Source organism: Lactuca sativa, chromosome 2 (genome assembly GCF_002870075.4).
Source record: "Lactuca sativa cultivar Salinas chromosome 2, Lsat_Salinas_v11, whole genome shotgun sequence".
Taxonomy (NCBI): Eukaryota; Viridiplantae; Streptophyta; class Magnoliopsida; order Asterales; family Asteraceae; genus Lactuca; species Lactuca sativa.
In genome coordinates this window covers 141,350,679-141,369,826 of record NC_056624.2, presented here as the reverse complement: position 1 = coordinate 141,369,826, position 19,148 = coordinate 141,350,679, and the positions used below count along the sequence as shown (strand labels likewise).

General features: G+C 36.6%; 1 protein-coding gene across 1 annotated transcript in view; it reads right to left on the bottom strand.

Annotated features, from left to right (window-relative positions):
* The window catches only part of LOC111917478 (uncharacterized), a 30,051-nt gene extending 11,763 nt beyond the window's left edge, over nucleotides 1–18,288 (bottom strand). The window contains exon 1 of the mRNA XM_052768947.1: nucleotides 17,986–18,288. Coding sequence (XP_052624907.1) covers nucleotides 17,986–18,288 — 303 coding nt within the window. The remainder of the gene's footprint in view (nucleotides 1–17,985) is intronic.
* Between the last annotated feature and the right edge of the window lie 860 nt (nucleotides 18,289–19,148).

Genomic DNA, 19,148 nt, shown 5'->3' with positions numbered 1-19,148 from the left:
GTATTCGTTAAACCGAGAAGTTCGATAAAAAGAACACCCAAATCTGACTTCGTATGAGGAAGTTATGATTTTTCGAAGTTTCAGCTTAACAGTAGACAGCTAAAAACTTGAATTTTAGATCGAGCGATTTTTAGCTGACACAACCTAAACGAGAATTGAAGGTCTCGTCATTAGGAGCACAACGGTAAAAAGTCTGACGAAAACGGATGTTGGATGAAGAAGTTATGAATTTTTAACGGATTTCCTGTCCCGGTCTGTTAAAAATAATAATATAAAACTTAAATTCAAAATTAGCCGACGAAGTCTAAACGGAAGTTGTAGAGCGTAATTTTAGCTACGTGTGCATATAAAGAACGTCAAAAACGGAGCTCATATGCGAAAGTTATGGATTTTAGAAGTTTTGGCGCGAAAATCGAGAAAATTCGCATAGTCACGAGTTGCCACGTCACCCTCACTGAAAAAGTGCCATGTGTCCTGCTGAGTCACCAAGCTGCTGAGTCATGCGAAGCCACATGTCGGATCCTGATTCGACCGAGGAGGAGGCCCAATCCGAAGCAGCCCGCTCTCCGTCCGAGCCTCGCAATGCCTGCCGTGTGTTCCGAGCCTCGCATAGCCTAGCTCCGAGCCTCGCATAGCCTAGCTCCAAACCTCGCATGTGCACCAGTAGGCCGCGGTGCACTTAGAAGCTGCCAGCGAGCCCTCGCAGGTGCGACCCATGTGTGATCCATGCGCAACATCGTGCGAGCTATCCCCCTCTGCGAGCTTCGGATCTGAGACGCGTGTCTTCCTCCTGACCATCCGATCAGAAGCCTCGCCCCTATAAATAGAAGGGTGCGTGACCTCCCAGGTATACTTTGGAAAATTGTCATCTTTAACCCCTAAACCCATATTTCTTTCATCTTAATATCCCGCGAAGCCCCGATATCGATTGTAAAGCCCGGAATACTCCACGAAGTGCCCGTGAAGCCCAGAAAATTTATCTTTTCGGTTTCGAAGCCCGACTTTTGCAGAGCCCGGTTTCTCAATAAAACTCCTGGTTTTATTAGAAACAATCGTTTTAGGAAACGAATTGCTGCCCGATTTTCATCAAAATATGTGAGTGGGTAGTTACTTTCAATTTACACATAGATATGAAGTATTTACCTTGAAATACGTGTTATGTGTAAATATGTTAATTGTTTATTTGAGGTGACTGTTGAATTGATGTTTTATACAAGTTTTAAACTGTATATGCTTTTTATCTACAAAATATGTTGGGTAGAACATGGGTAGATGAAATAGTTGATGTGTGTTAAAATGGTGAGAGGCCTCGATGTTGTTGTTGTTGTTGTTGTTGTCGTTGCAGTCATCTAGCGGAGTATAGATGACGACCACAGACTTTCTAGACAGTCCAATGGAACACTAGCAGGTTCGCAACTTGTAGGTGTTGATGAATTAAATGTTCATTGTCGTACTCCATCCCCCTCATGGTTGCCTTAAGGACATGTATGGCCGAGGAAACCCCTTAGCAGTAGTGTCCATCCCGATGATAATCCTTAGGCTAGGTCCCTTGTGATAGGTGTTTAAGGACGTAAAGTGAGGACAACGGGAATGGGTAATCAGGGTTATTGTTGATTGGTGAGCTTAATAAGTGTATTATTATTGTGGGTTGAAAACCCTTTATGCTCACCAGGCTCCCAAGCCTGACCCACTCAGTTTTTATGATTACAGGTGGTGGACCCCGAGCATAGTCGGAGGACAAAGAGAGATTTTGGATTATAGGCCAGTAGTTGTAAATAACTGTTGAAAGGCTTCACCTGTCTTGTTTATGCTTTTGATCTGTATCAGAACATGACATCCCGAGGTTTTAGATATATATGGAAAATGTATACCTTCTTAATGAAGGGTTTTGATAAACTTTTATCATATGTTGTTTGGGGACCAATTCCGCAACATCTTTTAAAAAGATTTCTCTGATTTTATTTTAAAAAGCATAAATTAAATCGGTCTTTTCTGGCAGAGAAATTAGGGGATGTCACAGCTGCTAATGTCCCCAAGAATCTTGAAGCAAGAAGAAGATTCAGGTTGCACATCCAAGTTCAATTTAAAAAATTAGTAATTTTCTTACTATATCTATAAAGAAATTTTGGATGTGTTTAGGTTTATTGTCTAATTCTTTCAATGTAACGCCTGTGTTTCTGGGCTTGCCATTTTTAGCAATGTAATAGTCTAGGTTAACCTTTGTAACCCATTTTGAAATAATAGAAGTGTATTATTTGTGTATTATGTGTTTTATGCTTAATTGCTTAATTGCTTAATTATGGGATTGGATTAATTAAGAATAAAATGAGCGTCAAAATTTAAGTTTAAAATAAACTCGTTATCTTTGGATAATGTTGTAGTAGTTGAAACGAGGTTTCCGAATATATATATATATATATATATATATATATATATATATATATATATATATATATATATATATATATATATATATATATATATATATATATATATATATATAGAACGCCCAAATCTAACTTCGTATGAGAAAGTTATGATTTACTGAAGTTTCGACTTAGCGGTATGCAGCCCGAAATACTCGATTTGAGATCGAGCGGTTTTTAGCCGAAACAATCTAAACGAGAATCGAAGATCTCGTTGTTGGTATCGAAGCGATGAAAAGTTAGGCGAGAACGGACGTCAAACGAAGAAGTTATGAATTTATAACGAAGTTTTTCTGTCCCGGCCTACTAAAAATAAATAATAAAAATAAAATCAAAATTAGCTGACGGAGTCTAAACGAAATTTGTAGAGCGTAGTCTCACCTACGCGTGGATATAAAGAACGTCGAAAACGGAGTTCGTATGAAGAAGATATGAATTTTCAAAGTTTATTAAATAATTAATATTTAAATTTAATTACTAAATCCGACATTATCTGAAGGGGAGTCATCGGACTTATCCAAAGTACGCCCAGTGTACAGCGAAGCATGACGCGCCTCGCACTCGAGTTCTTCGGATGACGCACGCAGTGACGATTTCGGAGGCGTACGCCCCGCGTACGGCTGTACGCCCAGCGTACTGCGAGACCTCAGCCTCCTATAAATAAGATGCGAGGGTTCCGGACTTATTTGCTCATTTCTCCTCCTTTTTGTGCCGAAGCTCTGCGTATAAACCCCCAAAGCCATCCCGACACCCCGGATCTCATATTTAAGTTAAGAAGGAAGTTTTACGCTCCCGAAGATCCCGAGAAGTGCAATTCCCGAGCCGAAGATCTGCCCGCGAAAAGTTCGATTTTTGGTGTAGATCTTCCAGATCTACTGAGGATTACTACTTCTGCAAGTCGTAGTGCTGTCCGATCATGTTTTGATCAAGTGAGTGTGTAGTTACTTTCTTCTAACGCATAATTATGAAGTATTTTATACGAAATACGTGTTATGTGTATAATTTTGTTGTTATGTGCGTGAATGTATATTCACTCTCTTCTATCTCATAGATTTGATTTATTTTCTATGAAATACGTGTTATGTGGGTGTGCCTCATCTGTTATGTGGAATATGTATTGCATGAAAATGCTATACAGGTTTTAAACTATGTATAAAAATATATATTTTTATCTACTGATATGTTGGGTAGAACATGGGTAGATAGTTGATGTGTGATAAACAGATGAGAGGCCTCGATGTTGTTGTTGTTGATCTAGTTATTCAGCGGAGTATGGATAACGACCACAGACTCTTTCTAGACAGTCCAGTGGAACGCTAGCAGGTTTATAACCTGTAGGTGTTGTGAACGATGTGTTCACCGGTGTACTCTATCCCCCTCATGGTTGCCTTTAGGATATCTATTGTTGAGGAAACCCCTTACCAATAATGTCCGTCCCGAAGAAAATCCTAGATTAGGTCCCTTGAGATAGATGTTGTTTTAGGGACGTAAAGTGAGGATAACGGGAATGGGTAATCGGGATAGTGATTGGTTGGTGAAATTAAATATAATGTATTTATTGTGGGTTGAAAACTGTTTATGCTCACCAGGCTCCCAAGCTTGACCCACTCAGTTTTATTTGTATTACAGGAAGTGGCGCAAGGGCATAAGATGGATGAATCATCGAGTTGTTTTGTTTACAAGTCTGTATATTTATATATTTGTTGAATGACTTGTAATGTTATCGTTTATGCTTTATGGTCTGATTAATTAATTTTAAAATAATTATGAAAATTCCAATTTAATGATAGGTCCGAATTTGTTTATACTGAATTCTCATTGATCAATTCTACCATACAATACTTGTTGTCAACAATATAAAAATATAATATGTGTAATATTCTAATAATCTAAACAATATTGTTAACACATTATATATTGAAATATTCTACAATATATAATGTTAGAATATTATACATGTTTTATTTTTATGAACTCTATATAATATTAAAATATGTCACTAGACGAAATTGGTCCTAAAGTCTCAAAAAACTACGTATCTTTTTAACAAACTTTTATATATATATATATATATATATATACATATATATATATATATATATATATATATATATATATATATATATATATATATAAGACATGGTAAATTTTATTAGACAAGGGAAGACATTTCTAGTCATGATATATATATATATATATATATATATATATATATATATATATATATATATATATATATATATATATATATATATATATATATATATATATATATATATATATATATATGGAAAAGGGAATATGCATTACAGACCCACCTAAGCTTAGGTGCTAAACATTTTGAAAATACATTGTTTTACTATATAAAGATTACGGTTAATGGATTCACAATTAATACTTCAAGATGTAAATTCAAGATCGACACAATAGGGTTTAGGGTTTAGATTTAGGGTTTAGGGTTTAGGTTTAGGTTTAGGTTTAGGGTTTAGGGCTTCGGGTTTAGATTTAGGGTTTAGGGTTTAGGGTTTAGATTTAGGGTTTAGGTTTAGGGTTTAGGGTTTAAATTTAGGGTTTAGGGTTTAGTAATGTTCACTTGGGTGAAGTAGTAAACGATAATTGCGGAAAGAAAACTGGGATGATAAAATGATAATGAAAGAAAGAAATGTTGTGGAGGATGATATATTTACCAAGTGAAACCAAACCTGGTATATCTAGCATGTTAAAACGACATATTTTAGAAGTTTAGTACCTAAGCTTAGGTGGGGCTGTAATGTATATTCCCTATCCCCATATATATATATATATATATATATATATATATATATATATATAAATGAAAAAAAAAACATATTTATTTATATATTTCGATACGTTTTTTTTAAATGATTAAAAATAAGAAAAAAAATTAACAAAAACACCAGTAATGATGTTAAAATATGTAAAATAGAGAGAACAAGTGTAAATATTCTACAATATGTTTAAACATTCTAGAATATGTACACATATTGTTGCCAAAGTTTATATGTTCCTTCTTTAACATGAGAAGCGATGTCATTTGGCACTTCAATGATTTCGCACTGATATCTAGTGTACCTGGTCAAGTACATACTATATTGATGTATTCAATTGGAAGTCAGATTTGATAATTAGAAAATAAAAAATCGAGAAATATGTCGAACTGTTAGGTTGATTCATAATCAATGACTTAGTTTTTAATGATATCTTATACAAATAGAGTAATAATTGATCACTTATCGAAGGGTTGATACTTGATTAAATCAGAGTTCGTTAGTTGCTATAGAAGGCACACTTTGTTGGTCATTTGAAGATTATTTGACCGATAGTAGTTAATGAATTGTCCAAGCGGGTGACGATTTGAAATATGTGTCCAATGTCTTAACTAATTGATATAACTTTGGGAATAATAATAAAGTCATTTTTGGGTTGTACGCAAGAGGTAAAATAGCTAGAAAAGAATTTAAGAGAGTGAGATAAATAGTATAAATTTTTCATAGCTTGCCAAATTAATTAGAAACCTGTTAAAATTATTTTAAACCAAATTTGAATTATTAGGAATTAATCAGGAATTGATTAAAGGTTCAGGGATTGAATTTTAATTGTTCACTAGTTTAGCAAGAGGAACATTCTAGAACTCCTTAAGGGGATGGGAGGTTTTGGGAGTGCTAGAAGGCTTCTAATTATTTAATTGATTCAAATCGGCTTTATTTGTAAGTTACCTCGGCTATAAATAGACCATTTGGCTTTTATAATTTTTTTCCTAACTCTTCATAGAGTGAGAATTTCATTTTCATAGTCTTCTATCCTCTCTCCTCAAATTTTTAAGGTTTTAGACTTTTGGATGTGAATCATTAGATACATTCTACTTTGGGTGCTAGTCCTTCTAAGTGATTACAAGGAATCCAAGATCTTCAAGGAATCACAAATATATACAATTATAATTGAAAGCTTAGTAATTATATCCTTCTTGTTAGTTTATATTCATGGTTTCGAAACTAGCTTGTCATCATAGTAAAACCTAAATCTAGGGTGCATGTACACTTAGGATTATTTTTGAATGATTGCATTATTTAAATTTAGTGTAAAGATGCATAGAAAACCCTTCAACGTCTATGATAATAATGAAATTTTGGGTGTTTTCTTCCTCTATACACCACAAATGATGAAATTTCCCTTTAGATGCATATCTTAGAAATATGCACTTCATTGCCATTGGATCCAGTTTACCATCATTCACACCAGTGCAAGCAGACCATCCAAACATTCATATACCAAAAAATTTAGAGGGTTTCCAAGACCATGCCTCTTCAAAAATCTTACAATCAGTTGCAGTTGATGGAGATCTATGTATTAGATAGCAATCAATGTTGACTGCTTCCACCCATAATTACTCCAGTAAATAAGCAAAGAGCTACATGCACCGAGCAGAAATTAGTTTATTAATTATTGTGGTTCAATAATTAATTAGAAACTAATTATAAAAATATTTTGGGAATTAATTAAATAGTTTTAAATAATTAATAGGATTGAATACTACTTAATAAATACTTAGTTACTTGGAATATTCTAGAAATCCTTTAAGGTTTAGGGTTAGACGAAAATCACCTCATCCACATGGGATAAGAGGTAATTTTCAAATTTGGCTTCTATCCAACATGGGATGGGAGAGAAATACAAGGAATGGATCCAAGGCTATAAATAGGGCTCTAGGGATCTCATAATTCCTTGCACCTTGGTTTGATAAATTCGTCAACTCTCTTCCTCCCTCTATAGTGGATGAACTCCTCTCATTTCCAGGGTTTGTGAATTTGACCATACTCCTAGTTAATCTTAATATGCTCTTTGGAGTTCATTGGATGTGGACCAAGAAAGGGATTCTGGTTTCGATCCTTCATCCAAATAAGATGGCACACACAAGGTCTCAATCACGAAGGTCACTAGCTGCAAAAAGGTATGTAGTTCTTCCTTCTTTATGTTTTAATAGGGTAGCAGTAATAACATGAAACTTAAATCTTTAGGTTGCATAAATATATTGGATTATGTTTTGTTTCCACTTTCATGATCTTGTGTTTAGATGCATAGAAACCCTAATACTGAATTGGTTCCCAGTCTATTTTCAACCATAATATTCCACTCCTTTAATTATCTAAACACTTCATATTCATCTTTTGTCCTCATAAAGTACACCAAGCCTTCCTTGAGTAGTTATTGATAAAAGAAACAAAAATATTGACACCCACCATGAGACTTCACTAGAGAGTGATCCCATAAATATGAGCGAACATACTCGAGGATCGCTTTGCTTGTGTTTTGAACCAAACTGAACTTCACCCTGCATTCCATCTCTTAAACACAAGCTTCACAAGGTTTAACCTTTCCAGTAAATTCTCCACCAAACAATCCTTGTTACTCAATATTGTCATTTCCTTCTCGCTCATATGTCCCAACCCATGATGCCACAGTTTTGTTTTATCGTTATATCAATCCAAAGATTGGGATATAATCACCACTCCTCAGATTATGCAACCCTCTAGAAAATAAATTACATGTTGCAGCTTAGCCTTCATAACTACTAGGGCACCTTTAGAGACCTATACACAATCTCTTTCATTAGAATACTTCAACACATCCTTTTCCAAAGTTCCAAAAGAAATCAAGTTCTTTCAAAGATATAGGACAAACCAACAATCCAATTTCCTGACGATATCAACATACATTTCGATATGTACAATACCACTTCCCTTGATACCATACATACCATTATCAACCATATTCACCAAGCCATTACATTCTTTAAATTCTTTAGACCAGTCACAATTGTAAGTCCTATGATGAGACACTCCTAAGTCTAAGATCCAAGTATCTATAAAAACTAGTTTTACATGCAGTCAAAACTTCACCATCACCCCCTTCATTAGAAATCTCTTGAATCACATCAGTAGTGTTATTGTTTCTTGATTCACCTCTATGATTCCATTTCCTTATATGTAGACAATCTCTTTTGAAGTGCCCATTTTGCTTTCAGTTATATCACCCAATATTAGCCGAATGTTTAAATCTATAACATGACTTACCTCTGTTACTTCAACCTCTATATGACGTTCTTCGTTTGCTTATGAATAAAAAAACATCTTCAATAACTTACACCTTTAGTTTCAGTTCTTTGTACATAAAATAACCTTTCACATCATTCATAGTAATTTTTGTCCTACCATACAACATGGTATCAAAAAAATTCTCAAAAGAATTCAACAACGAATATAAGAGGATAAGTGCTTGATCTTCATCTTCAATCTTTACATTCACACCTTATAAATCCAAGATTATGCTATTGAATTTATCCACTGATCATTCACTTGGTTACTTTCGTCCATCCTAAAAGTATACAAATATTGCTTCTGATATAACCTATTCATGATTAAATTGTTCTCATACTTGTCACAAAGTTTCTCCCAAAGGAAAATAATACTTTTTTGACTCATAACTTCTCGTTGTACTTCAAGAAAATGGCACTATGTGCCTTTGCCAGAATATTTGTCTTCATCGTGTCACCAATGTCTTTTGGTGGTTTTGCTTCTCCTTCCAATGTTTCCATAAAACGTTGTTGATTTAGAAGTACCCTCATCTTTACCTTTCACAAAGTTAAATCATTAGAACCATTAAACTTCTCCAAATCAAACTTATGAGATGCCATATTTAATAAATAGAAAAAACAAACAACAACTATGATATCACTTGTTATGAAATTAAACATCACTTTTTAAGAATAAGAACATATATGATACCAATTATTCAGAAATAAAGCCAACAACTAAAAAAGTTAGACATACATAAAGACATATTATTTATATGGTTTGGTCAAGGCGACCTACGTCTATGGGTAGCAGGGGAGTATTCTAATTCAAAAGTTTTCAAACAGAGACTACATATACAATTCAACAAAGGTTGGTCTACTCAATAGATTTCAAGATATAAAGATACCCATGAATGACTTAATAGGCATCCCTATTTATCGACTAGGGATCAGGCCTAAAACCCCAATGGGGAAAGCTCAACAATTCATAAGTCTGTGAAAGATGTCAACCAATAACAATCATCCATGCAACTGCTTCTAGAATCTTTAACCTTGAGAGATACTACATGAGCACCATCCATGCCAATGGAGCACATCATGATTTCTGAGGGCGCATCATGTTCCATAGGGGGAATCCATCTTGAGCACCTTCAACTTTCGAGTAATCGAGACTTCCTTGAACACCCTAGTGTACCTCACAACTGTAGATGTGCATCATCTTAGCTAATTGTGCACCATCTACAGAGGTGGCGTATTATGCATAATAATGGTGTGTCATGTCCCTTGGTGGCGTATCTTCCTTCTAGTAGCACATAAACATCACATCAACACTTTGTATCTAATCAAAACCACCTAGATGGTGCATCATGACCCTAAGGTGGCACACTTTATCCAACAAAGGTGCATCTTATGACATCAATGACGCATCTTGAACACTGGTAGCACATCTTGTTGAATGACGCATCTATTGATGCTCCATCCCAACTCCAAGTGCTCAATCATGATTCTTAATGCTTTGTTGTGCGTCTAAATGCTTCATTAATTCATGATGCTCCATGTGCTTCCAAATATTCCATTATAATGCTCCATTGAATAGTCAAATGCTCAAACTCTCATTTCAAGTATTTAATTCTCAAGTTAAAACATTTAACATAGACCATTATTGATGTTGTGATGTCTTCATAAGATTCCTTATTGGTCTTGTGATGTCTAAATTTCTCAATTATTAAGCCATGAATAAGGTAGAATTTAACAGTGATGAAATACTGATATTAGGACCGATTTAATTTATTAAGATCCATTGGTAAAGTATGGTGAAGTTTGGGAGCAAGAGGAGCAAAGTACACTTCACTAAAAGTAAAAATTTGAAATTTGGATATGATGTGTAAAGTTACACAGTCATCTAATTGCTAAGGAAATATTCAGACAACAGTGTAACAATTTCTTATGTTCATAAATTCCTTTTAAGGTTGATCTCTTATCCTTTGACCTCTAGTTATACCTAAACATCAATATAGGGTTATAACAAGAAAAACAAGACTAAAAAAGTTAGGGCCCTCTGAAGGGCCTTTTGGTCATTTTGTAATATTTTGAATATATCATTAGGTGGTGACTAGGATGTAATTTGAGGACTGAAGCAACAAAAATTCACATCAAAATATATTAACGTGAGCTTATTGCGAGTTCATGTCCCTATATAGATATGTGTTGTTTGTATAATTGAATTTATATATATATATATATATATATATATATATATATATATATATATATATATATATATATATATATATATATATATATATATATATATATATATAAGTTTCCTAATGTTCTAAATACCTACACTAATCATTGTTTGTGCATTGCATGTAATTTGTTTTCAAAAGGATTTTGTTTATTTAGAAATTTGTTTTTTTTTTTGGTAAAAGTTTTGGCACCCTTATGTGCATTCATTTAGGATAGGAGATTGTATGTTTTGCTCAAGATATATATATATATATATATATATATATATATATATATATATATATATACACACACACACACACACGAGATTTAGACAATTTTGAGTGACTATATTTCTAGATAATCATCACTATGAAAAAGTGAGGCTATATACCCCTTGTATCGGTCATGTGTGGTGGTTCACAAGATGCCTAGTTTGAGGTATGATAATGTAACTTGTAAACTACACTATCTTGATTTTGGACCGTCGTGTGAGCTTGGACTCTGGATATGGAGTTGGAAAATGGGATATATGACAACCGTCACCTTTTGGTCATGTAAAAGTCAAAGAAAGTCAATGCAAGTCAAACTGGTCAACTCAACTAGTGCTAATATGTAAGGACTTCTTTATGTTTATCAATGTATGACTCGAAATCTTAATGCAAAGTAACACTTGAAAGTTTAAAATGTTCAAAAATTCTAAACCCTAATCAGTTTGAGGGAAATAACAATTCTATAAAACACTATTACGTACCCTTCGGGGGTGTATAACACTCAAAATTGTCACATCCCAAAACCGAGAACGGCGGAATATGTTCTGGGGTGGAGGACATCATGTCAAGTATCACAACATATGCAGTATAGTAATCAAAGTACAACAACCATTGCATTAATAGTGATAATTTTTCATAAGTTACATTTAGCAACAACATCAAGAGTAAAATACAGAGAATAAAATATAGAGCAGCTCGGTACAAGGTTATCTTCACAAAAGCTCCCGGAGTGTACCTGCCAACCGATGACATGAGAATACAAGTTATTTTGAAAGCGAGTATCAACATTTTTAATGCTGGTGAGTTCATAAGTATTTAATGACATTGGTATAAGTACATGTTTTTCTTCAAAATAAACTCATAAAAGATGGTGGTTTAGAATCTACAGAGTGTTAGAATTCTTTCCAGAGAATCCTATATATTCTAAATAAAAGCAGTCTTCTACCAAGACCCAATTGTTATATGTTTAAACCAAGGAGTATCTTTATTAAAGCAGTCTTCTACCAAGACCCGACTGTTTTGTGTTTTAAGGAGTAATTTCCCCAAAAAGTACTATCATTATCAAAATATAGTTTTTACTTTAAAGGAATTGTGGGAAAAATCACAAGTAAAAGTAATAGGGGAAAATAATATTATACCTCAGCAGTAATGCTGCTGGCTAAAGTAAATAAAACACAGACTTCTAGAGGGTATCGAATGGACAATACGCCTGGCTCAGACTAAAGGTGTATAAAACATAAACTCCATGAGGGTATCGAATGGACAATACGCCTGACTCAGTCTAAAGGTGAATAAAACATAGACTCCAGGAGGGTATCGAATGGACAATACGCCTGGCTCAGTCTAAAGGTGTATAAAATATAGACTCCAGGAGGGTATCGAATGGACAATACGCCTGGCTCAGTCTAAAGGTGTATAAAACATAGACTCCAGGAGGGTATTGAATGGACAATACGCCTGGCTCAGTCTAAAGGTGAATAAAACATAGACTCTAGGAGGGTGTCGAATGGACAATACGCCTGACTCAGTCTAAAGGTGTATAAAACATAGACTCCAGGAGGGTATCGAATGGACAATACGCCTGGCTCAGTCTAAAGGTGAATAAAAGGGTTGAATGTGAACTCGTATGTAACCATGCTCATTGACGATCAAATAACTGATGACCCTCCAGGTCACGCGTAGAGTTGGTGACATTATGTCACCCATGGGCCTTACCGGCTCGGACTGTAGCTAGCAGTCAGGATGCGGGAGTGTTTGTCCCGTATAGATCCATACACATGATGTCCGCTCTCCCTCCAGGAGACTCTGGTTACACGGCGATGGCGCTATGAAGCGTCGTATTGGGAAATAGTGTGTCACATTCTATTTAAAGTATTAAAATAATAGTATAGACTCACGAATGAACTGACTCCTAAGTAATTCTTTGTACTAGAGAGAGAGAGAGAGAGTAAATAAAATCTCCTAACTATTCCTATAATAGTTACTAGTGTTTTAGGTATATGAATAATGGAAGGAAGCCTTTGCCACCCAAAGGAAATGAACTGGCTGAGAGAACTTTTATGACTATATATGTATACATGATATATAACTAATATTTAAACGACCTTCGGATGGATAAACGATACCTTAAAGCCACATCCAAACAAGGAAAAGGAGTTAGGGCGAGCCAGCCTTCCTAAGTCCTTTAAACATTACTTATATAACTATACATATACAGACATGCATTTTATAATATAAAAGCATAAAAGAAAGTTTGGTAAAAACCTTAGGAAAACTTATAAATAAGAATTTATGACTTGATGTCAGTATATAAAACAAGCTTTGAAAACCTTTAGAAAATCTTTAATAATCTAAAAAGGGATATTCCTACTTTAACGAGATTTGAAAAAAAGATTTGAAAACCTTTAGCTGGATAAAGTAGTTTAACATGCAAAAATCTATTTTGCTAGACAGTTATTAATCACATATGATTGATAAAATAACTCTATAGTTCAACATGTATTCCTCCCTCCCCGTAAAAGCAGTTAAAATCATTTAAAAGGTTAATTCAGGGGTATGAACTCCCCTGACATGGGTGATTCGGATGAACGGACGGTATAGGATGCGAAGTGTCAACTGAGGACTTGACCACACACGCGAATCCTATATAACATGTAATGATACATTTAAGTATGAAATTAGTCATTTAATAACTAATTATGCAAGTAAAGACATCCTAATACATGAAAACACTTTACCACAAGTGCTAGGAGTACTAAAGGTTGCATATAAAAGGTGTATGGCCTCACATTGGAGTTTACTCCTCAAATGGTGGCCTTTAGGGGTGTTTACGGTTCTAGGACCATTTCCACCATGAGTTTACGACCGTAAACTCATGGCAATGGTGTCATTGGTTGCTCAAAGGTCTTAAACTACTCAAGGAATTACACTAGACTCGAATCAAGGGCTTAGGAAGTGATTGGGGATCAAGATGACCCTTCTTTGGAGTTTACGGTTTTTGAACCACTCCTTGGGTAGTTTACGGCAGTAAACACTTGAGTTTATTGTCGTAAACTCATGTCTGGCCCTTCCTTTTGTAATTTGGTATATCTAGGTTAAGCATGCAAAGTTCTAGTCACTTATACAAGTCATAGAAGGTGTTAAGGGCATCAAAACACCTTTTTGGGGGCATTTATGGTTTTGGGAGGTCCCTAAACCGTAAACACATATTCTTGTGGGGTTTTGGTGTTCAACCCATGGTTTAACATGTATTCTAAGCAAATAACTTGATGGGAGGAGTGTACTTACGATCTAGGAGCTTGAATGATCGATTTTGGCCAAGAACACTAGTGTATGCTCTTTTGTTCTTGGTGTTCTTGATGAACACTTGAAGATCTATGAAAAAGACAAGATTTCATGGATGAAATCGTGTAAAAACACTAGATTAAGTGTTATATGAACAAATCTAGGAAGAAAACACTTACAAATCTAGGAAGAAAACACTTACATTTTGGCGGATTTGACGGAAATGATTTTATGATAGTTGAGAGAAAATCTTGAGTGTTCTTGAGGTGGGGAGTGAAAAATGAGCATAAAATGACTAAGTGTCATATTTATACCCTTTGGGGGTTTACGGCCGTAAACTCCATGTTTACGTCCATAAACTCCAACTTTTGAAGTTTCGCGACTTACGTGATATAGGGCAAACTCTAAAGTATATCTTCTTATTTTTTGTGCGCTTGATGAATATAAAAATAAAATACTCGAACGGGCTTAGATCCGGCCAAAAATGTTTTGAGATGAATTTGGCTAATTTTTGAAGTGCTTGATTGCGGAGTTAAAACAAATGGAAATTTCGGGTTGTCACATCATCCCCCCGTTAGAGGGAATTTCGTCCCGAAATTAGTGTTTAAGCACACACACAGATGAAATTAAGCGAAGCTAAAGATAAAGATGCTTTAGACTCAACAGGCCTTCTTGCTCTTAGATGATTTGAGGTCTTCGCTCAGCATACTAGCGAACCTTCACGATTGGAATGCGGATTTGATTCGTTCGCTTGACCTCTCGGTCCGTGATTTTTATGGGTTCTTACACGAAGTTGGGCTCTCATTGATTTCGATCTTGACGATTGGGATTTCGAGAGTCGCGTTGGACGAGCACTTTTTCAAGTCTAAGACGTGGATAGGTTTGGATGGATTTCACATAATTCCAAAAGTAGTTGAAGTGCGACGGGGGTTGGACCAATTCTTCTCAAGAATCTCGGATGGTCCTAAACTCTTAGGAAGATAGAGCTTTTCAGTACTTAGAACATAATGTACTTACATGGTTAGATCATCACTCGACATGATCGCCATTTTGAAGTTCCAAAAGTTCCTTCACACTGGGGGGGGGTGTATTCTCCGGTTTGGTTCTTAGAAGGCTCGGATCGTCTTCGGATTCGTACTTATTAATGGTTGGCTTTCGGAGGTTTTCTGGATCATCGGATCTATCGGCTATGTTCTGGCCTCTATTGGTTACGTGACATCTATCTCGACCTAGTGTAAAATGGACCTGCACTTCTAACCCTTGAGGTGTCTCTACTCGGAAACCCTCGAGGTCGGTGAGATAGGGGGCTTTACCAGACGATGCTTAGAAAATTTTAAATTTTCATTATCATCATATAGCTGCTTTCACAGTACGATCCCTAAACGGAAAGAATCATGCTCTTACTCACTTCATTGTTTCATGGATAGCAGTGTCTGATCAGGGTTAACTTAGCCCTTAAAGGTTTTCTTAAGTGGCGGACTATTTCAGGAGGTGGTTCTACCATTTCGTTTTGAGATAGTATTCTTTGGAACACCTAGTAGTCCAACGAATCTCTAAGATACGTCCCATTCTCCGATGGGTCGGCGCCCTCCAGGTCGTAGGAAGCGCATGTTCTTGTATAACCCATCGACTAACACCTAGACTAGTGTCAAATCTACAATCTCTTCATGATTTGGGTTATAAGGCTTAACGCAACATACCATTCTACTTTACTCAAGTATTATTGGTTGCGGAGGTGGTCATGTGGTTCTTGGCATTCTAGTATTTAACTTTGGAGAGTGAAACCTATCATCCATAAGGAGACAATGACTTCTCTCGCGTGAGGATGCGGCGAGTCCTAAGCACTACTCGTCTGTAACTGGATGGACGAAGTGCCTGAGTAGTCCGAGTATTACTTTGCAACTACTCTTCCGGTGTTTCTGAGTTTTCTTGATCTAGATTAAATCTAAAGAGCATAGGGTTCCGTCACTCGGAACCTCTGATTTTCTTCTCATTCATTTCTCTCAGAGTTTCACCTGCCATAGCTTTCAGGTTTTTAGGACTACCGCAGAGATTCTTAACATGTGGGGTGAAGCGCGACTGGATAGTCGTAGTCAATGTTTGACTCTTACAACTTGAGTTACTTTTTTTAACCGAGGGTGTTAGCTACTATGTTGGCTTAACTGGGATAACAACAAATTTAGAATTTGTAGTCATTTTAGTAGCTCAACCCACAGTGGTTTTCATGGCTCCAGTTCCTTTTTCTAAGGAATAGGATGAAGGGTCTTATTATACGGTTCGTGGTAGAGCTCATACTCGGCTTAATCACTAATACTCGGTGTATAAGTTGTATATAATTGAGTTCGACGGGATATTCAGTTGTGTGGCCCCACCCCAGACCCACAACCCAACGAGGAACAGGGAGTAGGGAGGAAGCACACATTTTAAATCTCATTGATCTAAATTATATACCACTCTAATGCATATACTTAGTAGTAGTAAGTTAATCCCATGAGTTCTTTCTCTTGATTCATGAACCTGATTGTGAGGTGTTAAGGGTCTTTCTGGGGGATCTTCTAAGTAGGCCTCGGGCGGTTACTTCCTTCTGGGATACATGAGGTGCCTTTCACTTCAGGTTCTATCTGTCTAAGGAGGGGTTGGTTAACAGTGTGTGGTACCCTTCTCCTGGGTACTTCGGAAGGTTTGGATAAGAGTGACGACCGACGGTTCGCATTAGGTTTTCTTATTAGGTTCGGAAGAATCTCTATTTGACGCATAGGCTATGGTGAAAGTCCTCTTTACGCAGCACTAGGAATTTTCACATGGTCGCACCAAGTCGAACCATGATCGACGACAGTGTCGAAATTAACCAACGTCGACATGATATGGAATGAAGATCGATAGGACCATGTGCTGAACAGGGCACACAAGTTCTCAGTGTCTCGGGTTTCGTCCATGGTATCTCTATCGCGGATACTTGGACCGATAGAATCAACGCGGAACTATAGAGGGTCTTGATGTTTTGGAATAGTGTACTTTTCATGAATGGATTTCTCACGAGGCTTCTCTATAACCGCCTAGTATACACTAGTCATGCATAATTAAGATTACAAGGACTGTTGACTGAGCGACTCCGCCCTAAATCCACAACCAAACAAAGAACAGGAGATAAGGCAGCATCACTCACTCGAGGTCTATCAATCTTAATTATAAATGGCCTTAACGAATATACCAAGCCATCATAGCTTTACCTGATGGATTTTTAAATTTTACGACAGTGCTGCGACTTTTGCCTTAACGAGAGAGTAATTACAATTAGGATTAATCATTTAATGTTGTCGGTTAGTTACTTAGGATTGAGAGACATACCAAAATTCTACCGGGTTCATTGATGCTTCCCTAGGCATTAGGGTTACACTCCTCCTGCGTCTTTGTCATTTCTTTCCGTTGGACAGTCCCTCTTGAAGTGCCCAATTTCACCACATAGGTGGCATACTGGACTGGTCCCCACATTGGTGGTTGATGTAATGAACTCTACCGGAGCTCTACAAAAGCGAGCGGTATGCCACTTCATGTTGCGCCTAACGCAAAAGAGTTCCCGACAGATACCAAGATGATGGTAGTTACACTTGTTGCAGTGGGGGAGGTTTCCTAGGTATGGTCTTCTTGGAGTCGAGACGGAAGGGTTGACAGGGGCATTGACCACTTCAGCTCGTTGCTCTTCGGAAGGTCCTTGAGTCGAGGTACTTTCCTCCTTGTTTTTAAACTTTCTCTTTAGTAGATTTGGTTGGGGTTCTTGGGTGGCTTTGCACACCGGTGATGATTGCTGCTGTCCATTGCTTTGATCGGGATTCTTGATAGGGCTCCTGCTAACATTGGCATTGTTAGCATTCAGATGAGCCATGATAGCTGCTACGTCTGCTGAAACTGCAGCTCGAAACGTATCTTCATCGAATTGAAGGACTGGTATTTTAGTACCAGGTTGGTTACATTTCTTAGGGGGCATGGTTTTTCCTACACGAAAAGGAACACAAGTTGACGAGAGACGATAGTTAACCCTAAGCGTAACTTTCATTATTATGATAGGCATAATTTTCCTGCGCTTTGATTGATGGTTATCTGAGCGTCGACCTACATCCCTATGATGTAGTCTGAGTAACAAGGTAGGAGTGAGTGTATCGAAAAGCCATAAAATGGGTGTTGTTCCTACTAAATTATCTTTAAACTGGAGAAGTTCACTCTCCGGTTTTGAAAAGACCTGAGAGAAGTTCGGAACGAAGACCACGGAAGAAAAGGCTCATGAAAACTTATAGCTAAACACTCTCAATCAAGGTTTTGAGATCCGATCTATTCATATTACTTGCGACGGGAAGGACGATTTTCCTAGCACATAGTGTGAGCAGTGTAATCACTGACTCACTAAATTGTATTATTTTATGGATTTATTAGCGTGATGATAAAGAGGAAAAGACAATTCTCGGGTTCCATGCATTGGCTCCCTCTGTCCACCTCTTATCCCTGACTTGCATAGGCGCTGGTTTTCTTCGGGTACTTACCTAGGGTTCTCTTCTCTTATAGACATACTGAATCTCTACTTCGCCTTACTTCTGATTTTGACCCTGATCATCATCACTTCATGATGGATGACTGGAATCTCATAAATTCAGGCGAATTCCCCACCGATGTCCCTAAAAGGTATAGGCACATGGGGGCTTCAATAGTCTCAACCCTGTTCATTTATTTCCAAATTGGAAACCTTCTCAATGAACCTCTTCTAGGTCTGAGTCGACTCTCTCGCCGATCACTGAAGTGGATAAGGTTCTCTAAAGGGTTTCGTGCAAGAATGGAAATGTCTAAAAAATCCTA